The following is a 23,295-nucleotide window of genomic DNA, read 5'->3' on the forward strand; positions in this document are numbered from 1 at the left end:
TGGTAATAGAAGGTGTAAGGCGGATGTCCAGTGGCAACTGATTCCATAAACGAGGGGCAGCAACTGAAAAAGCTCCATCCCCCTTTGTTTTTAACTGGGAACGAGGGACATGCAAAAGAAACCTATCAGAAGATCTTAGAAGTCTGTTCGATGAATGTGGTGTAAGAAGATCTTTGAGATAAGAAGGAGCTTGATCATTAAGAGTTTTAAAAACAAACAACAGAATCTTAAACTGAATCCTAACACAGACTGGGAGCCGATGGAGCGATGCTAAAATTGAGGTGACACGATCATATTTCTCTGCCCAAATCAACAGCCTTGCAGCTGCATTCTGAACCATCTGGAGACGAGCCAGAGAAGACTGAGGAAGATCCAAGTATAATGAATTACAGTAATCTAAGCGCGAAGTGATAAAAGCATGAATAACCTTCTCCAAATCTCAGAAAGACAAAAATGTTTTAAGTTTAGAAATAGAAAGTTTAAAAATTGCTTGGTTAAGCATAATTCTGAGTCCAGAATGATGCCAAGGTTCCCAACCTGGGAAGAAATTGAGGGGAAATGGTTACGAAGCTCATTAATGAGACGATCTCTCAATCTCAGGGGGCCAAAAACAATTGTTTCGATTTTGTCTTCATAAAGTTGGAGGAAATTATTTGTCAACCATTTTTTAATGTCGTCCAGACAGTTCAACAATGGCTGAATGGAGTCACCAGCTTTCAATGGTATGTACAACTGGGTATCATCAGCATATAAATGAAATGAGACATTGTGTACCCTAATAATATTCCCCAACGGCCGCATATATAAGTTAAAAAGAAGTGCGCCCATAATGGAGCCTTGATTTACACCACTAATAATAGGAGCGGAAGATGAGGAAAATTACGTTACCAAAAAGGCGCTGTCCTTAAGATATGACCTGAACCATTGAAGGGGGTTACCCTTGATATCAAACAGATGCTCTAAGCGCCAAAGAAGTATGTTTTGGTCTACAGTATCAAAGGCAGGTGTAAGATCTAGTAGCATCAACACAGTATTTTTTCCAGCATCCACTTTCAGTAAAATGTCATTGGACACTTTTAGCAAAGCAGACTCCGTGCTATGATAAGCAGTGAAACCAGATTGTAAAGGTTCCAATAGCATAGCTGAATTTAAAAACAGTAGCAGTTGTGTCTGCATCTCTAGCTCAGTTCTTTCCTCCTCATACTTTTTGCAGTCTAACAGAATGTTTTACCATCTCTTGTGTACTGCAGTGTGTGCAGAGTCCAGTGGGGTGTTTTCCTATTCTGTGTAATGTTAGATTTAATCCAGCATGACCTGTTCTAAGACATGTAATTATCATCTCTTCCTTTGGGTTCCTGCCCTGCCTCACACTCATGCCTACTTGTTTTTGTATGGTATATAGGTGTCATCCGGTGTCAGCTGTGTCCCAGTATTCCTGCCATATTTTATGTGTGTCCCTTTATAATGGTTTTAACATCTGCTCTACTTAATAGTACTTGTATATCAACCTTTTCATGCTTTATCAATCTCTTTGCCAGTACATCCACAGTTTCATTTCCTTCTACCCCTACATGTGCAGGAACCCAGAAGAAGGAAATATTCAGCCCCTTAGCATGAAGTATGAGAAGCAGATTAAGTATTTGGTAGACAATGTCTTGTCTGCATGATGTTTTCCCAGACTGTATGCTTGATAGTGCTGATAGACTGTCGGAAGCTATATCGACATCTTAGCTCTGATTATTTTTTTCCGACTGCTGCAGTGCCAATAGGACTCCTAATAATTCTACAGTGTACACCGATAAATGATCGGTCGCCGTTTTTTTGACTGCTACTTCATACCGAGGAATGAAAAAGGCAGCACCAGTGTGGCCAGTCTCAGGCTGTTTTGACCCATCTGTATATATGAGTAATTTATTCTGATACTGGTCCATATAGTTTTGAATAATTATCCCTTGTGGTGCCATTTTAGATTTCTCTTTTAATATTTGTTGTAATCTTGTATCTACAGATGGTTTTATGAATCTCCAGGGTGGTACAGTTGGTATCGCCACAAATGGGGCTTACTTGTAGCTGACTGAGACCCGCATTTTGTGCCTTTGCATTTCCTAATTATCCAAAGCTATTAAAGTTAGTCCTATAAAACTCTGAGCATTCTTGTAAGATGGCTTTTGTGGGGTGCACCCTGCTATGCCCTTGTAGATTTACCCAATATGCCAGCATGATCTTAACCCTCCTGATACACAACGGCATCTCTCCTGTCTCAACCTGTAATGCAGTCACTGGTCATGGTTTAAATGCTCTATTATAGATCCGGAGTGCATGTGCCTGTTCCACATAAAGCTTTTTAAGATTTGATTGTGATGCCGACCTAACCAGCTTTTCTTAAACATCTTCAGATTTAACAATTGCTGTCAAGCTTCTGCTTCTGCTTTTACTTGAGGTGGTCAACAGCTGAAAGGTGTTTTACCACCACCTACTTGCAGTACCTACCCAATTCCCACATATCCTCTTAAATAACCCTGTAAAAATGTGTTAAAATTAAAATGTTTTGTTTCCCCTTTACTCTCTGTCCATTCTAAAATCCTAATTAATCTTTCTCTAATCCTTCCTTCCATCTGTTCTCTCTGTATGACACTGACTACACTGCATTAATACATGTTCCACCAGCTCCTCTTGGTATTGTGCTTCTTTAAAATGTGCCAGGGCTCACTCCATGCACACACATATTAATATACCCATTTACACCTGGAGGTAATTTATCTTCACCAATTTTCCTACATACATGTTTTTGGGAGATGGAAGGAAACCGGAGAACCAGACAGAAAACCACTCACAGGCATAACCTGCAAAACTCCACACAGACAGTAACCACCCTGATTAATACTCTTCCCACACTGTGAACAGTGATACGGCTACTCTCATGTCTGAATGCACTGTTGGCTTTGGAAACTACTCTTCAGAAACAAGTGGCAATGTATATGTATGTATATTCCAGTGGTTTAAACGCAACGGTACACATCATGACAAGATGTGATAAATGCCAGGCACCTGAGATGGTGGAACATGTATAAATGCAGAGTTGAATTTTACAGAACTTTTCAAGCTTTAACACAAATCTTTTACAGTGCTGTTAAACAGAATATAATGAAACTCGAGTGGTTATTTGCAGGGTTACCCACACGCCGGTCCAGTGGGTGGCGGTGAAACAACTTTCAGCTGTGAAACCACTTCAAATCAATGAAGAAATCGACCAGATTTAAAAAGATCCCTACACTAAGACCTCTGAGTTATCTAACCAAGTTTCAGCTCTACCTGAGCTTTTTAGGCTTTAAATCATAAGGTAAGTTAAAAGTTGTTAAAATGGTAGCCACCAGGAAAAGCAGAAGGAATATGAAGGTTCATGTGGTTGCATTTAATATTTGATTAAAATAATAATAATAATAATAATAATAATAATAATAATAATAATAATAATAATAATAACATTGATTTTCTCATCTTTTCTTTTTCAGAAATAAACAAGAACGTAATGGCTACTCAGGTAGTCAGCAGAAGAATTCTGGTAGACCTTATGCTGTTACCCGTCGTGTACAAATAAATAAAGTATTACTTTACCCCTGTTTAGTACATGGGAAAATTTTCACCGTTTCTGCTCATCTAAAAACACACCAACGTGTCCATACCAGAGAGAAGCTGTATCACTGCTTGCAGTGCGGGAAGATTTTCACTCAGCGTGGCACTCTTCAACAACATTGCACCGCTTTACAAGTACACCAGCAAAGCCATATTATTGCTCACAGTGTGGTAAACTTTTTGCTGTGAAAAGTAACTTCACCAGACACCAGAGCACAGGAGTGACGCCGTACCAGTACTCAGAGTGTGGGAACAGATTCACTAATTTAAGTACATTTAAGACACACAAGTGTGCCAACACAGTTGTAAATATGTGAATGAGACAACATATTCTAACCCGTGTTTTATCCATTTGAAGCTTCAGAAGTCGAATAATGAAATCACTCTGTCTACATGTTAGTTGCGCCCCAGTTTAGATAACAGAAAAAGTGTGGTGGGAAATTGTTGACGGATAAAAGATGCTGGCAAGAATTTCTCAGATTTGAAGATACAGCCAGGTCCATAAGTATTTGGACAGGGTCACAATTTTCATTTTGCCTCTGTACACCACCACAATGAATTTTAAATGCAGCATGTGATGAAGATGTGATTGATGTGTAGACTTTTCGCTTTAAAAAACTTGTAATATCATTGCTACTACATACTCTTGGTATTTCTGGTTCCGTGGTCCGTTTCCTAGATAACTTTGCTACTGTAGTGAATACAATCCTAGTCATATTTTTGTTTGCCTTGTATTCCAGTGGAGAGATATGCTGATCTATCAGCAATAAGAGCCTTTCTACAGTGATGAAGGCTCTTCTTCAATGCAGTTTGAAATAAGTGGTCTGATGTACAGTGTGAGAATTATGCACTATATAGGTTTAAACACAACATTACACATGATAAGAAAACACAGTACAAGGTTAATGTGTGATAAATGGCAGAACATGCATAGCACTACAAGCGTCATGCAGGTTATAACAGATGAAAAGAAGCCCAGGGATCAAGCAGTTGAATGTACAGGGACTACTGCAGGGGTAACACAAAATAGTAATAGATTAGCATGTATAACAAGGTTATTGAACAGGATATAAGGAGAGTGGGACATTCCATCATTTGAGTACCACTGTGGTATCGGTAGCCTTCAAAAAAACAACTTAGGGTTGAAGATCCAGGCTAATATAGCCATTATTCAGTAAAGGATGATAATTTTGGAACTATGTGTCACAATATTCTTTGTAGAGCTATAATCTTAGTTGAGTGGTTGAGCTGGATGAAGTCAAGCAATGCTGACAATATTTGAAATATGGCATATAGAGGGGCTTTATTATTCATTTGGCCATGCTGTTAGAAATGGTCTTGATGATGAAACTTCCTGTTTGTCATGCAACTTATAAAAATACATTAATAATACAAACAAATGTTTACACCACCTGCTGAAAAAAATAATAGAAACCATCACTAAAGGCTTCCAGTACAAATACCATTACAAACCATCATCTGTTAACCATTATTAAATGGTTTACACTATGAAGTAGGACATAGTTCCTTAATGCTATCCACTAGACATAACATGCCACAGATAGAAGGTAACAAATGACCAGTAGAGACCCACCGGGACCATTAGAGTTTCCATTATAAACCAATACAAGTCCCATTAAAATAACAATTAAAACTATTACACATTCTATGAGGGTTTCTATTCCTCCACCCCCGCCCCCCGCAGGGCCTTTAAATGACATAACAATTTGACTGAGAAACTTAATACTTTATTGTTGTAAGTATATATGACCTTTGACATAACAAATACATATATAAGTCTGAGGTACCCTATTTTTCTGAGTACAAACTTTGTTATATATTTTTCGTTACACAAAAATGTTTGTTTGTCAGTAAAGAAAGCAGCATATTAAGTGGTAAGAGACACTTTCCAGACAAAAAACATAATGATGGCTGCTGGGTTTTGCTGCAAATATATGAAGCGAGTGAAGTCTCCAGAAGAACAGAACCGTGTCTGGTTCTGAAAGATACTCAGTAAAACCTACAGCTCATTTCCATATAGAACTGCACTAATTCTACCTGACTACTTTTTTTGTTTTGTTTTGTTTTGTTTTTTAAGCAAAGGGTCATCACACCAAACATCGCCTTTGTTTCATTTCATTTATTACTGTTTACTGCTCGTTATAGTAATTTTTTTTTAATGGAGAAACATTTAATTTCATTATGAAGGCATCTTTGCTCTACATAATTTCTTTGCATATGCTTAAGACTTTTGCACAGTATTGTATATATTTTATACCACCTTTAATGTAATATTTTTTGCCTTTTGTGATAATACAATTGCAGTTTAGACAACTATCATTTAATATTCTGTGCATGTATTCTTTGAACATTTATGCTGGGATTTATAAGGTACTCCCTCTATTGGTCTCTTTGGATGTCTTTTGCCCGAACTCCAGCCCAGTAGGTGGCGCTAGATCAGCGTGTATTTACCGAGGAGTCTGGTTTTCCATCATCTCTCCATGAAAACATTCCTTGTTGTGTATCTTTTGCGACGCTTAGAGATCTCATCGAGATGATAAATAATAGCATTTGAGCTGGTTCCATGTGTTGATCTTTAAAATCCTGAGGTAAGTTAAAGTGAACCCGGTTATCTGGGCTGCTGAAGTGATTAGGGGTTGACACCTTTGACTTACAAAACAACCGACAGACAAAAGGACTCACCGTCTTTTACAGACCTGATTGGGGTTTATTTTGGGCTGTGTTTTTATTAAAGCATTCCATGTATGGCTCAATCCAGTCGACATGTCTGTCATTTTTGTATCCGTTGTTAAACGGAGTAAAACGTTTGCACTTCTTTCTGACAGGCCTAGTTCTCCCACCATCCTCTTCCTCCGACTCACCTCCCATTTCATACGTTTATATCGCGCATTAAATGGACGTTGTTGGTGACTGATGAAGGAATGATCCTAATGATCAGTTAGCAGCTGAGGAGAATGAGGTCACTTCCTGAAACCTGCAGCCACACTGTGACCTGAGGGTAAAATTCCAGAGAAAGGAATTTTGAAGAGCATTCCCACCCTTCCACTGACATACAGACCATGAGATATAATGGTATCTAGGTCAGAAGATAACATCTCCACTCGAACATCAGTTATGAGGCGTCACGTTTACTGTGTTGCACGTAGACCTGTCACGATAAAAACGTCTGTTGGACGATATATTGTCCCAGAAATAATTGGGATATTATTACCAATTTTATGCCACTGATATAATAACTAAGTAAGTACACCCTTTCAAAGAGCAAAGGACTTTTAATTCTTAAGAATATTCAGACACTGGAATAGGAATGTCAAAAAATATTTTTGTCTTCTGATGAAAATATCCTTTATATTTGGTCAGATTTATTAATTTTATTCAATTTTACTAAAATGGCGTAGAATATTCGTCAGCATTTTATATTTTCACTTCAACATATCTAAACAGAAACGTGAAACCTGCCCTTGTTAATGATATTACAATGGGTACGCTACTGTACTACAATAATGTGATTTCTTTACGCTTTAGTTATCCATCGTACGTGTTTTAGTGCGTTATTACAGAAAGAGCGCGTTCATGACATGACGTTCGAGTTTGTGCATTCGTGTCATTTTGTGCAGACGCAAGCTATAATGTTACGTTTAATATTACGTGCTTTACTGACTTACAGAATTATTGTTGTTACTTATGGAAACTGTTTTGTTTTTATTAACAAACAGTTTGGACATAACAGGCAGATAACAACGGTTACGTTCACAACGACTTTTAAAAGGCCTCGCACACAAAACAGGCTGTGACCCCGAACAACCAGGTGCGTGGAACATGAGTACAGCTAAAATGTCTCATTTACCAACAAACAAACATCACTGTGAAAAACTGCAATTTTGCAAATTCTGTACTGACTGCATTGATAACTATTAAGTAGCGTCTGTACTAAAATAGGAAGACTTTTATTACAGGAAACGCTAGGAATTAAAGGTAAGGTAAGCAATGGCACAATTTCCTAAACTAATTAAAGGGGAGAATTTAGAAAGACACTATGTTTTTAAAGTTGTTAGGAACAGAATGATGTTGAAATTATCGTGTGTGTATCTCAAGGTGCAACACCTTACAGCAATCATGATATTTAACATTATTCACTGCAGTGTTGCATTTTAATGCCAGTGATTTATGTACATTTGAATGGCTGCAGTTTTCATGGAGTGACCCTGTGATTACAAATGTAGGTCATGAGTAACAGCCAGTGGCCTGCAGGAACACTGCAGTGGACCAGTCTTGCATTTACTGTCATTGGCAACCAGTTCTGCAAAGCTGGTGTGATAGTTTATAGTACATGTATAAAATATAGCTGTATATAAAATCACCCATATAATCCTGAGGATAGGGGGCCTTCCTAGACTGGACTCGTAAATGGATCTGTACTTCATATGTAATAGTGTCTTGGGCTTTATAAATAGATTAGTAAGTGACTATCACATTTGACATTTTCATGAAACAGAAGTCTCCTGAAGTACTGAATATATCAGTGTTCTTTTATTCTTTATCATCTTTTAAATGGCGGACGCACTTTAATCAGCTTTATATTTTACATTAAGGATAATGTTGGGGTTTTTTTTGCAGGAAAAGAAGCACAATTCCACTTAACTTCACTTAAAATCCACTTTAAAGGTGCAGTAGTTCATTTTTATATTTCTCATACAAATAACCTGCAAAATAGACTCGCTGCCCAATTTATTAGGAACGCACGTATGCCTGCACATTAACGCCATTATCTAATCAGCCAATCATGTGGAAGCAGCTCAATGCATAAAGTCATGCAGATACAGGTCAAGAGCTTCAGGTAACGTTCACATCAAACATCAGAATGCGGAAAAAGTCTGATCTCTCTGACTTTAACCGTGGCATGGTTGTTGGTACCCGATGGGCTGGTTTGAGTATTTTAGAAACTGCTGCTCTGGGAATTTCACACAAGTCTCTAGAGTCTGCACAGAAAGAATAAAAAACAGTGAGTGAGCGACAGGTCTGTGGGTGGAAATGTCTTTTTGATAAGAGAGGTCAGAGGAAAATGGTAAGATTGGTTTGAGCTGCCAGTAAGGATATAGTAATTCATATTAATTCAACCATGATGAGCAGAAAAGCATCTCAGCATGCGCAAAACCACATCGGGTTCCACTCCTTTCAGCCAAGAACAGGAATCTGAGGCTATCATGGGCACAGTCTCGTCCACCTCAAGGTTTGATGTGCATTTTGAGATGATTTTCTGCTCACCACGGTTGTAACGGGTGATTATTTTAGTTACTATAGACTTCCTGTCAGCTCAGACCAGTCTAGTCATTCTCCTCTGACCTCTCTCATGAACAAGCTGTTTCAGCCTGCAGACCCTCTGCTCACGGGATGTTTTTTGCACCATTCTGTTTAAAGTCTGTAGACTGTTGTGCGTGAAAATCCCAGGAAATCAGCAGTTTCCCAGCAGAACAGGGATCAGCAGCTCTGACCAGTTTGTGGCTACGCAGCCACTTCACTTTTTATTTAATAATATGTGGCAGAGAAAACCCGTTTAGACAACTGACTTCCAGTCTTGCATGCTTGTTTGTGTTTGGATGAGCCTCCTGTTAATCATTTTATAGACACTTTACGGACCATTGTAGATTGTAGGGGTGGAGGTTTGTGAACATGGGTGGGAATGGTGTGGGAGGATCAACGAGTTAAAAAAAAAAAAACATTCAAATGTCTAACCCCACTACTTCACTTAATCTTGAAAACAATTGACTAATATTACCTCTAAGTAAAGAATAAAATACAACAGGGTGGTGTGTTCGTTACAACACCAAAGTGGGTTATTTTCCTGTAACAGAACATCAAGTGTTCTCTTCCTTGAATACCACAACGATATTCTAACAGTTAAAATATTTTTTCATTAAATAGCAAGATATCATACTATATATACATTTATAATTATTTTCATGTTGTGGAACATCCATGAAACAAGTTACTTCCTGGGATCATTGGTATCATAGGAGCTATAAATAGTTCCAGCCTCTCTCTTTTTTCTATCTCTTGAAGTTAATAAGACAAACAATATAGCCTTTTTTTGTTACTGAGAAACCACAAAGTGTAAACTTCTCTGCACTGATGACTTTCCTGTGTTGGAAAAGAAAACTACATGGAGTTATTTAGATATGTCATTTCACATAAAAAAAAAAATATGCCATTGACTTTTATTTTTCCTTTTTTTTCCTGCCACAGAAATGAACGACTCCAAAGAAGTCTTCTCCTGCTCCTTGTGTTCTTTTTCCGACACCTCTCCAATTGACCTCCACAACCACATCGAGACATGCCACTATGAGGAATCGAGAGAAATTAAATCTGAAAACATGATGCCCACAGGATGCTCCAGTAGTGAGCAGAACACTTTACCATCTACCACCAATCGCAAACCACTGGAGGAGGATCTTTACCAATACCCAGAATGTGGAAACAGTCTTGCTCAAGACATTGATCTCAAAACACGCCAACACCTCCTTACCGAAGAAAAGCTGTATCAGTGCTTGGAGTGCGGGAAAAGTTTTAACTGCCAAGCTAATCTGAAAGTACACCAGCGCATTCACACGGGAGAGAAACCGTATAATTGCCTTCAGTGCGGGAAGAGTTTTGCACAGTCGGGTCATTTTCAACAACACCAGCGCGTTCATACGGGAGAAAAGCCGTATCAGTGCTCGGATTGTGGGAAGAGCTTTACTCGTCAAGCTAATCTCCGGACGCACCAACGCACTCACACCGGCGAGAATCGGCATCAGTGCTCACAGTGTGGAAAGAGTTTCACTTACCGAAGTAATCTCGAAATACACCAGCGTGTTCACACCGGAGAGAAGCCGTATAACTGTGTACAGTGCGGGAAGAGTTTTGCGCAAGTGGGTCATTTTCAACAACACCAGCGCGTTCACACGGGAGAAAAGCCGTATCGGTGCTCACACTGTGGAAAGAGTTTTGCACAAGTGGGTCATCTTCAACGGCACCAGACCGTTCACACCGGAGAGAAACCGTATCGCTGTTCGCTGTGTGGAAAGTGTTTTGCTGAAAGTGGTACTCTTACATCACACATGCGCGTTCATACAGGAGAGAAGCCATATCGCTGCTCGCAGTGTGGAACGCGTTTTACCAAAAGCGGTAGCCTCAAAGCACACATGCGTATTCATACAGGAGAGAGACCTTTCCAATGCTTACAGTGTGGGAAGAGTTTTTATTGCCGGAGCCCTCTCCTAATACATCAGCGTATTCACACGGGAGAGAAACCGTTCCAATGCTTACAGTGTGAGAAGAGTTTTTATTGCCGCAGCCGTCTGCAAGTACATCAGCGCATTCATACGGGAGAGAGACCGTTTCCCTGCTTTCAGTGTGGGAAGAGTTTTTACTGCCGGACCCATCTCCAAATTCATCAGCGCATTCACACGGGAGAGAGACCGTTCCACTGCTTACACTGTGGGAAGAGTTTTTATTGCCGGACCCATCTCCAGATACATCAACGCATTCACACCGGAGAGAAACCGCATGTCTGCTCACAGTGTGGCAAGAGTTTTAGTCTGCTGAGTAGTCTCAAAGTACACCAGCGCGTCCACACAGGAGAGAAGCCGTATCATTGCCTACAGTGTGGGAAGAGTTTTGCACAAGTAGGTCATCTCCAACAACACCAGCGCGTTCACACCGGACAAAAGCAGCATCACGGAGCACGAGTGGCTCAACCTCAAAAAGTCCAACCTGTTCACACGGGACAGAAGTTGTATCGCTGTACACGGTGTGGGAAGAGTTTTACTAAGCGTCGTGCGCTCAAAGCACACGTGCGCATTCACACAGGAGAGAGACCCTATAACTGCCTTCAGTGTGGCAAGAGTTTTTATTACTGGACCTACCTCCAAATACACCAGCGCATTCACACAGGAGAGAAGCTGTATATCTGCACGCAGTGTGGCAAGAGTTTCGGTCTGCTGAGTACTCTCAAAGTTCACCAGCGCGTTCACACTGGAGACAAGCCGTATGTCTGCTCCCAGTGCGAAAAGAGTTTCAGACTGCTGAGTAATCTCCAAGTGCATCAGCGTATTCACAAGTCATATCTCTGATCACAGAATGCATACCCTGTTCTGTACCTTGATAAAGTAACAGTATCCATCTTATCTTTCACGCAGATGGAATCAGCGTTCATGTATTAAGCTTGTAGGAGAAAGAAATGCCACGTTCATGGGTGCGCATCAGATACCTTACCTTATTTATCCTCTTTTATTCAGCACATGGAACATTTACCCCCCCCCCATTTAAAATAGGTGTTTCAGAGCTTTTTGTACCTGTCCCTTTGTGTTATGGATTCCAATATAATTTAATATAATATGATAAAATATAATAAGTAACAAATAAGTAGTTTTGAGATATTGTTTTAATATTATAGTCACTTCCAAGAAGGCTTTTGGAACATTTTACAGTGGTTCATCTTGTGTTCATCCTATTAAATGTCCTCTACAACGTACATGCCCTGCCCTACTAACTAGGTTTGTTTGTTTTTTGTTTGTGGCTGTGCGTCTTCCCGCCAGACTTTTTACAACACAGTGGCCAGGTTAAGACACAATGACTGCAATGAGTGGCAATCCATGACGTAATGTGGCGCCCCCTATGTATGATACCCTGCAATGGCCTGAGTAGGGTCCTAATCAGACATAAAGGGCACACACCTTAACAACTTTTTTGTTGTTGTGGAGACAACTACATAAAAGTCATAGCTGACATACACTCCCCAGGCGCTTTATTAGGAACACCTGTATACCTGCACATGCATGCAGTTATCCAATCAGCCATGCAGATACAGGTCAAGAGTTTCAGGTAATGTTCACATCAAACATCAGAATGGGGAATAAGTCTGATCTCTGACTTTAACCACGGCATGGTTGTTGGTACCAGGTGGGCTGGTTTGAGTATTTCAGAAACTGCCCATCTGAGATTTTCACACACAACAGTCTCTAGAGTTTACAGAGAATGGTGTGAAAACCAGAAAACACTGAGCGAGTAACAGTTCTGTGGGTGGAAACGCCTTGTTAATAATAGAGGTCAGAGAAATATGATGAGATTGGTTTGAGCTGCCAGGAAGGATATAGTAACTCAAATAATCACTTAAGTACTAAAATCAGCCTGATTGGCTGATTAGATGACTGCATGAATGTACATGTGTTCCTAATGTCATGTGTTCTTCAGCTTTCAACACAAACTTCATTTCCCATAATACTCCACAACTGCTAACCATATCTGCTACAGATTCCCTTTCCCACAATACATTACTATAATCACATGATCATATCCACAGTCACAGAATCTGGAATTCTGACTCCAAACACCTGTAACACCTGTAACGGCATCAGACTTTAATTAGAGTGTTGCAAAGTCTTATTCCTAGTTATTCCAGTGACATATCTGAGCCTACATTGCTCTGTTGCTGATCACCTGATTTTGGATTTGCCCTTCTAGTTTGCCTTCTCTGTGGACTTTAATCAGTAAAACTCTGTATTTGCATCCAACTCTCTGCATTATTTGTGACAACATAACATTAGGTAACATCTGAATTATGTTACAGCGATGAATTCAACCTAATAAGAGACTGAAGAAATCCAGTGTTATGATTCCAATTAATGAAATTCCTGTTTGTTTGTTTGTTTTTCTAACTGTAGGAAATAGTTCACTTCTGTGTTAAGCTAGCTAAACTTGCCTGGTCTATGCATTAGCAGAATGATGAATAAACGTTAAAACTTCCCAGTAGTAGTGTGTGTTTAATTATTATTTAAACTAGTGTGTTGCAATGAGATTTAACAAGCTGTTTAGTTTGGCATTATGTGACACTGGTAACTGCAGTAATAATAATAATAATAATCTTACCAGGGTGGCCAGAGGGTGGCTACGCTTCATCCTAGGGTGGCACTGCCCACACTTGGTCACCCTTTAGCTATATATAGAAGGGGTTTCCACACACTATACCCAGGTGCACGTTAGATAAAGCTGATTGGCAGATGTTCCAAATGCTGAGTGAAATAAAATGTGTGGAATTAGTGAATGAGGATATTACAGATGTAGAAGAAATGAACAGAAAAGTGACTACGGCAATTATACAAACAGCTGAAGAAACAATTCCTAAAAAGACAAGACGTGAACGAAGAAAGAGCGTGCCATGGTGGAATGAGAGCTGTAGTATAGTAATTAAAAACAGAAATAAAGCTTTTAGGCAACTCAAAGCTCACCATACACTGGTAACTTTGATTAACTATAAAAGGGCACAAGCAGTAGTTAGGAAAACAATTAGATCAGCCAAACGTGTGTATTGGAGACAATTCAGCAATAAAATTGGAAGAGAAACCCAGCTATCAGACATATGGAGAACAATTAGGAAAATGAGCGGAATTAGAAACAGCGTAGAAATACCAGTGTCGAGTAGCAATAATATAAATGCGATCAGCAATGCAGAAAAAGCAGAACTCTTGGTAAAAACTTTTGTGAAGATCCACAGTACTGAAAACCTATCCTCAACAGCTAAGCAGTGTCGAGATCAGACACTTGCCCAAAACCCAGGGATAGTGGAAAGAAGGGCTACATCAGGGGGAGAGTTGGACTTGCCATTTACTCTATTTGAATTAAAAAGGGCCACATCAAATGCATGGCAAACGGCACCAGGGAAAGACGGAATATGCTATAGCATGTTAGGTCACATGAGAGACATCACACTTGATATAGTATTAAGACTCTTCAATATGGTATGGAATACAGAAAAAATCCCACTAACATGGAAACAGGCAGTTATAGTTCCAATACTCAAACCTGGCAAAGACCCGTCAGATCCAGCAAGCTACAGACCCATAGCATTAACGTCACAGTTAGGCAAAACTATGGAGAGGATGGTAACAGATAGATTAGATCACTATAGAAAGTAAAGGGCTTCTTTCACCATATTAGTCAGGATTTCGTAAAGGGAGGGGGACAATGGATTCTATATTATGAAGTTAGTAAAACTCAGACTAGCAAAGAAAGTGTAATTGCTGTATTTTTTGATGTTGAAAAAGCATATGATCTGCTTTGGAAAGATGGACTTCTAATTAAACTCGACAAATTAGGAAGAAATGGTAAGATGTATAATTGGGTATTAGACTTCCTGAACAGAAGAGCAATAGAAGTTAGAGTAGGTGCAGAGTACTCAAATAGATATGCAGTGGAAAATGGTACCCCACAAGGCAGTGTTTGTAGCCCAGTACTGTTTAATATTATGATTAATGACATATTTGATCAGGTCAGAGAAAAAATAGATAAGTCGCTTTATGCCGATGATGGGGCACTCTGGGTTAGGGGTCAGAATATAGAATATTTAAGAAAGAAAATGCAACATGAAATAGGGAAAGTAGAACAGTGGGCAAATGAATGGGAATTTAAACTATAAATTTCAAAATCACAAGATATATGTTTTTCTAAATGTCATAAAACGGTACCACTTAAACGATATGGGCTAGATCTTGAACAGGTCAAGGCTGTGAGATTTTAGGAGTGATTTTTGATGAGAAGCTGACCTGGGATCCGCATATTGATAAAATTAAGAACAAATGTAAAAAGATTAATAATGTTCTGAGATGTCTGTCAGGGCGAGACTGGGGAGCAAGTAGGGCATCGCTCATAAATATCTATCAGGCCCTTATGAGGGCCGCCTTTGATTATGGCTGCCTAGCATATATGTCTTCATCACAATCAAATCTTAAAAAGCTTGATGTGGAACAGGCACAGGCACTCCGGATCTGTACTATAGCATTTAAATCATCACCAGTGACTCCATTACAGGTTGAGACAGAAGAGATGCCGTTGTGTATCAGGAGGGTTAAGATCATGCTGGCATATTGGGTAAATCTACAAGGGTATAGCAGGGTTCACCCCACGAAAGCCATCTTACAAGAATGCTCAGAGTTTTATAGGACTAACTTTAATAGCTTTTTTTCTCATACTTCATGATAAGGGCTGAATGTTTCCTTCTTCTGGGTTCCTGTACATGTAGGGGTAGAAGGAAATGAAACTGTGGATGTACTGGTAAAGAGATCGATAAAACATGAAACAGTTGATATACAATACCATTAAGTAGAGCAGAGATCAAAACCATTATAAAGGGGCACACGCATAAAATATGGCAGGAATACTGGGACACAGCTGACACCGGATGACACCTATATACCATACAAAAACAATTAAGCATGAGTGTGAGGCAGGGCAGAAACCCAAAGGAAGAGATGATAATTATGCATCTTAGAACAGGTCATGCTGGATTAAATCTAACATTACACAGAATAGGAAAACACCCCACTGGACTCTGCACACACTGCAGTACACAAGAGACAATAAAACAGATTCTGTTAGACTGCAAAGGGTATGAGGAGGAAAGAAATGAGCTAGAGATGCAGATTGGAACACAAAACATGACACTAGAGAATTTGCTGGGGAAAACATCTGGGAAAATGTACCACCCCCTAATAAATCTAAAAAATACTGGGATAAGTGAGAGACTTTAGTAATCTAGTAGGAATATATAGTATATAGTTATATTTCTCTTTATTTTCTTTTATTTATGTAGTATTATTTTGGTATTATTATTATTAGTTTTTTAATTTATTTTTATTTTATTAATTTTTTTTATTATTCTTTTATTTATTTTTCCTGCCAATCTACTGCCAACACTCCAGTCCAGTAGGTGGCGGTAATGCACCTCTAGTGGTTTGCCAACCGCCGTTAAAACAAAAAGAAGAAGAATTACACGACGTCAGAGCTATCCAACCGAGCTAATCATCACAACATGAACATATTTCTGCCTCCTGCCTCCAGTTTACCCTGACAGAACAATCTTATCGAGTTTCAAAACAACAAAATCTGGGGTATGAGCTGGAATAAATGCGTTCATCTTTAAATCCTGAGGTAAATTCAAGTAAAATTGGTTCTCTGAGCTGCTAATAGTTATTGACTGGATCCCAAATGGATCTCTCAATCATATCTAACAGCTTCCAGTCCAGATACCTGGTTTACAGCTCTAGTGTTTACTTAAACTCAATATTAAAAAGCTATGCGTGATGTCAGTTTAAATGGCCCAGCCATACGATACGATTTTGGAACTTGGTCATTTAGACATTTTTGGCCCATTTTTCCTGTCTTTGTCAAACAATTCTTTGGTTGTCAGCAGGATGTTGTGATGTGGCACGATGAGAATAAAGTTGATGTTACCACCCCAAAGTTTTATGCAACCTTGTACGCATTAAACTGTTAAATCTGTGACATTCTGACAATTATTTACACTATGCTGCATTTCACATTTATTTAAAAAAATATGGTTTTAACATTCTAATATTTTTTATCTCCAGAAATGAGCAACACTGTGGCGTTATTCTCCTGCTCCTTATGTCCTCTTTCCTACACATCTCAAATTGACCTTGATGACCACATCGAGACATGCCACTATGAGAAAGGAGAAATTAAATATGAAAACATGATGCCCACTGGATGCTCCAGTAGTGAGCAGAGCACTTTACCGACTACCAGCAATCACAAACCACTTGAGGAATATCTTCACCAATACCCAGTCTGTGGGAACAGTTTTACTCAAGAGATTGATGTCAAAACACACCAACCGCTCCTTATAGGAGAGAAGCCATATCACTGTTTGGAGTGTGGGAAGGGTTTTAATCACCGGAATACTCTCCGACAACACCAGCGTATTCACACAGGTGAGAAGCCGTACCACTGTTCGGAGTGTGGGAAGAGTTTTAATCACCAAACTAATCTCCAAACACATCAAAGAATTCACACAGGAGAGAGACCGTATCAGTGCTCAGAGTGTGGGAAGAGTTTTAATCAACACACTAATTTCCAAACACATCAACGAATTCACACAGGAGAGAGACCGCATCAGTGCTCAGAGTGTGAGAAGGGCTTTACTCAACACAGTACTCTCCAACGACACCAGCTCATTCACATGGGAGAGAAGCCGTACCACTGCTCGGAGTGTGGGAAGAGTTTCAATCGGCAAAGCAATCTCAAAACGCACCAGCGCAGCCACACGGGAGAGAAGCCGTATAATTGCTTACAGTGTGGCAAGGGCTTTGCACAACTGGGTCATCTTAAACAGCACCAGAACATTCACTCTGGAGAAAAGCCGTATAGTTGTTTATACTGTGGGAAGGGTTTTGCCCATGTGGGCGATCTTCAAAAACACCAGACCGTTCACACGGGAGAGAAGCCGTACTGCTGTTCGCAGTGTGGAAAGAGTTATACTCAGCCGAGCAGCCTCCAAATACATCAGCGTATTCATACGGGAGAGAAGCCGTATCAGTGTTCGCAGTGTGGGAAGAGTTTTACTAAAGGAGGCACTCTGAAGGCACACCAGCGCATTCATACAGGAGAGAGACCCTATGAGTGTTCGCATTGCGGGATGAGTTTTAACAGACAGGATAATCTCCAGCAACACCAGCGCATTCACACTGGAGAGAAGCCGTATCGATGTTTAGAGTGTGGGAAGAGTTTTAATCGAGAGGACGCTCTGCAAGAACACCAACATGTTCACACAGGACAGAAACCCTATTACTGTTCAGCATGTGGGAAGAGTTTTACTAGACATAGTAGTTTCCAGCAACACCAGCGCATTCACACGGGAGAGAAACCGTATCACTGCTCACAGTGTGGGAAGAGTTTTCGTAACCAGAGTAATCTCCTAAAACACCAGCGCATTCACTCAGGAGAAAAGATGTAGTGCTCAGAGTGTGGGAAGAGTTTTAATTGAGAGGACACTCTCCACGTATATCAGCGTATTCACACGGGAGAGAACCCGTACGTCTGCTCATAGTGCGGGAAGAGTTTTAGTCAGCTGAACACTCTCAAAACACACCAGCGCATTCACGCGGGAGAGAACTCTGATGCACTTGATGCATGAGTGCAGGAAGGGTTTTATTGAAGGAGTACCCTGCTTTATATCTAGGATTGGAATCAGCCAGGTACAATAAACATTGCCTGAGCACATATTTAAACCAAAAACCAGCCAGTTACAAGATATAGCAGATCAATCGCCCATTCTTATGTTATGCTCACAAGACCAAGAAATTTTTCAAATTTTGCCATTTTGTTGTGGAGTTGGAAATTGGGGCTGTTTTTGATCTGTTTGTTTGGGATTGTGTTGTGTTTTGTGAGGTTTGGTGGTGCGTTTGCTCCTGGGTCATGGGTCATGTTTGGTGTGGGAGGTGCATATAACGTGGGTTAACCTTCTAACCGGCGCGGATGGAAATGGAGAGCTGGGAAGCACACCCTTTTTTGACCACGCTCCTGCACGCCAATTCACAATAAGTAATTTTACATTAAATTCAATAGTAAGGTTTCATTTCAACAAGTTTTCATTCATTATTTGTTTTTGTCAAGAAAAATAAAGGTTTTTTTATCTACTGCGTGCGAGAGAGTGCATTAATCTAACCCTGGTTCCCCCGTTTTCCCTGCATCGAACAAATCGCCGACACACGCCCATTCTTATGTTATGCTCACAAGACCGAGAAATGCCCTGTTCACTAAAATGGCTGCTTCCTGGGTGTTCAACACTAATTAACTTCTCTTCAGTGACCGTTTTCTCCTTGTCAGTGTTATGGTGCTTTAAATCGTTCCCTCCGGGATTTTGCGAATTTGTGATCACAGAAATTAATGCAAAATCAAGGAACGTCCACACTGTTTGGAGGAACATGAAATTTTTCTAAATTACCGCAGATATTCTACAGATTTGGGCCGAGACGCGTCATGTGACGTCATCACAACACTCATTCAGACAAAGCAATCTTCGATTCATGTGCACCGAACATGAGTACAACTAAAAGGTCTCGTTTACCAACAAACATCACTGCAAAAAACAATTTCGTGCGATTTCGCCAATTCAAGTAGTTTTCCACAAACTGTTCTGAAGTTATAAGCACAAATGTGCTTTTTCCATATCTCATGACCACTAGGTGGTGCTGTTCCGAAACACTGCAGCTAACCTCAGGGCATAATGCTGATGACAAATATCAAGTTTATCAACAAATACCAAGCTTCATCACAATCCCTCAAAGCGTTTCGGAGATATACCCTCACGTCCATTTTGGCGTGCTCGCCATCGAATTCGTTGACGCCCCATTCGAAAATGGTATGGTTTATCAAAATTCTGTGAATAAACTTTTGTTGTAAGAGTCTCTTGATGATGCACACCATTTTTCGTGCAAATTGGATGGACGAAAACAATAGGGGTCAAGCCCCGAAATTAATAATAACTGCATGAGTGGATTGGATTGGCAAACTACTCTAGAGCAATCACATAATTGATTCATCACTGACATCCCCTGATCTCCAGTTTATGTCGTCTTTAACACATCTTTTCTGTCTAAGGTTACCTGCTTTCTACTTGTTCCTCTCAGATGGTGGATATGTTTTCATTTTGGACTTAAGTGTCACATTTGAAAGTACTGAAGATGATGTTTTAAGGACTGAAACATTCTTATCTGGTGTAGATTTCTTTCTTTCTTTATATTAGACTATGTAATGATGTAAATATTGCACAGCGTGTTTCTGCCCTGCTGTGGGTTTAAGAAAGAATACAGCAGCTCACATCTTCACTGGGAAAATAAGGCAGAGAACATTTACCCCATTCATCTTCAAGCTACAACTGCTGTCTGTTAACGTCTGCATTGACTATAAAGTCCTGCCTGTGATGTTTAAATTCAATCCAGTTTTATTAATATATCATTTTTAACAATGGACATGGTAACATTCATTGTCAAAGCTCTAACTGGTTTCAGTTCTGGAGAACCTTGCTGATCTCCTGAAACAGTATTACTCACTATTACTGAACTCTTCACTCAGCTGAGACAGTCCTCCTGTTATTCTCATCACCATTCACACCTCAGCCCGTGGAAGTCATTTTCATAGTTATATTTTAGTAGTCATTAGTGCCATTCATGTAGATTTTTTTCATCAAAGTGTCTTGCTACATACACTGTGTTTTGATTGTGTAATGTTGTATATAGCATTTAGGGGTTTGAAATCAAAATGAAAAGTGTTAAAGCAGTAATAATTTTTTAAAAATTTTCTTCTTCTTTATTATTATTATTATTATTATTATTATTATTATTATAGTTGTAGTAGTAGTGTTTGCAGTAGTAGTATTCACCACTGAATACGTGTTTTGCAAACAACTTTCAGTGTGGGAAGAGTTTTTACTGCCAGACCCATCTCCAAATTCATCAGCGCATTCACACGGGAGAGAGGCCGTTCCACTGCTTACAGTGTGAGAAGAGTTTTTATTGCCATCTGCAAGTGCATCACCGCATTCACAAGTCATATCTTTGATCACAGAATGCATACCCTGTTCAGTACCTTGATAAAGTAACAGTATCTATCTTGTCTTTCATGCAGGTGGAATCAGCAGTCATGTATTAAGCTTGTAGGAGAAAGAAATGCCCCGTTCATGGGTGCGCATCGGATGCTTACCTTATTTATTAATTCATCTTCTGGAAATGTTATCACTAGTCATGGTGGTTTAAATTAGTATTTTGTTCATATTTTATGGAACAGAAGCAACATATTTATTTGTTAGTGAATATTTCAGACAGGTGCAAACAAAAACACTAACTGTAAGCAGACGGGTTGTTTGAGAGTGTGTGCGGGAGCAGGTGGGAGGGAAAGTTGTTTTTTTTTTTAAAAATGTGTAAAGAAGTGTCCTGTCCACACCTCTACTCGCGAGCAACCACGTGTATTCTTGATTTGATATTGTGCAAGTTACTTTTTTAAGTTGTCACTGATATGGAAATCCTGGCTAAACATAATAAATTCATCAATAATGTGTAACCCAAAGTATTTAATCTAGCTGTTGTGGAGACATTATTTATATTATTATAATAATAATAAGTCCAGTCTCCAATACTTTCTGTGTAGGATTTTTAAGAACTCTGTTTGTTTCTGAGTAGGATTTCAGTTTGGTTTCTGGAAGAATCCGAGTACAGAATCAGCACAGTTGAAACTTCTCCTGGATTCTGTAAATCCTCCACGCCCCAGTTTGTTAACACGCTAACTGAAAGGGTTCAGAGCCTAACAAACTGTAAGATAGTGTCCCACAAAGATCTCTTTTAGGGTCCCCTACTCTTCTTTCTTTTATTCAGCACATGGAACATTTATCCCTTAAACACCCCCCCACCCCCCCCCCCATTTAAAATAGGTGTTTCAGAGCTTTTTGAACCTGTCCCTTTATGTGTTATGGATTCCAATATAATAGTATATTTGTAAAATATAATAAGTAACAAATAAGTAGTTTTGAGATATTGTTTTAATATTATAGTCACTTCCAAGAAGGCTTTTGGAACATTTTACAGTGGTTCATCTTGTGTTCATCCTATTAAATGTCCTCTACAACGTACATGCCCTGCCCTACTAACTAGGTTTGTTTGTTTTTTGTTTGTGGCTGTGCGTCTTCCCGCCAGACTTTTTACAACACAGTGGCCAGGTTAAGACACAATGACTGCAATGAGTGGCAATCCATGACGTAATGTGGCGCCCCCTATGTATGATACCCTGCAATGGCCTGAGTAGGGTCCTAATCAGACATAAAGGGCACACACCTTAACAACTTTTTTGTTGTTGTGGAGACAACTACATAAAAGTCATAGCTGACATACACTCCCCAGGCGCTTTATTAGGAACACCTGTATACCTGCACATGCATGCAGTTATCCAATCAGCCATGCAGATACAGGTCAAGAGTTTCAGGTAATGTTCACATCAAACATCAGAATGGGGAATAAGTCTGATCTCTGACTTTAACCACGGCATGGTTGTTGGTACCAGGTGGGCTGGTTTGAGTATTTCAGAAACTGCCCATCTCCTGGGATTTTCACACACAACAGTCTCTAGAGTTTACACAGAATGGTCTGAAAACCAGAAAACACTGAGCGAGTAACAGTTCTGTGGGTGGAAACGCCTTGTTAATAATAGAGGTCAGAGAAATATGATGAGATTGGTTTGAGCTGCCAGGAAGGATATAGTAACTCAAATAATCACTTAAATACTAAAATCAGCCTGATTGGCTGATTAGATGACTGCATGAATGTACATGTGTTCCTAATGTCATGTGTTCTTCAGCTTTCAACACAAACTTCATTTCCCATAATACTCCACAACTGCTAACCATATCTGCTACAGATTCCCTTTCCCACAATACATTACTATAATCACATGATCATATCCACAGTCACAGAATCTGGAATTCCGACTCCAAACATCTGTAACACCTGTAATGGCATCAGGCTTCAATTAGTGTTGCGAAGTCTTATTCCTAGTTATTCCAGTGACATATCTGAGCCTACATTGCTCTGTTGCTGATCACCTGATTTTGGATTTGCCCTTCTAGTTTGCCTTCTCTATTTGCATCCAACTCTCTGCATTATTTGTGACAACATAACATTAGGTAACATCTGAATTACATTACAGCGATGAATTCAACCTAATAAGAGACTGAAGAAATCCAGAGTTATGATTGCAATTAATGAAATTCCTTTTTGTTTGTTTTTCTAACTGTAGGAAATAGTTCACATCTGTGTTAAA

At 39.5% G+C, this 23,295-nt stretch overlaps 1 protein-coding gene across 1 annotated transcript; it reads left to right on the plus strand.

Annotated features, from left to right (window-relative positions):
- The first annotated feature begins 6,091 nt into the window (after window positions 1-6,091).
- LOC108267080 (zinc finger protein 420) lies at window positions 6,092-19,124 on the plus strand. The gene is given in 5 exon segments (XM_017471029.3): window positions 6,092-6,242; window positions 6,480-6,734; window positions 7,371-7,462; window positions 9,898-11,760; window positions 17,058-19,124. Coding segments are annotated over 2 exon segments (3,426 nt in total). The 5' UTR covers window positions 6,092-6,242; window positions 6,480-6,734; window positions 7,371-7,462; window positions 9,898-9,899; the 3' UTR covers window positions 18,623-19,124.
- The last annotated feature ends 4,171 nt before the right edge of the window (window positions 19,125-23,295 follow it).

The sequence above is a fragment of the Ictalurus punctatus genome, chromosome 7, assembly GCF_001660625.3.
Source record: "Ictalurus punctatus breed USDA103 chromosome 7, Coco_2.0, whole genome shotgun sequence".
Lineage (NCBI taxonomy): Eukaryota > Metazoa > Chordata > Actinopteri > Siluriformes > Ictaluridae > Ictalurus > Ictalurus punctatus.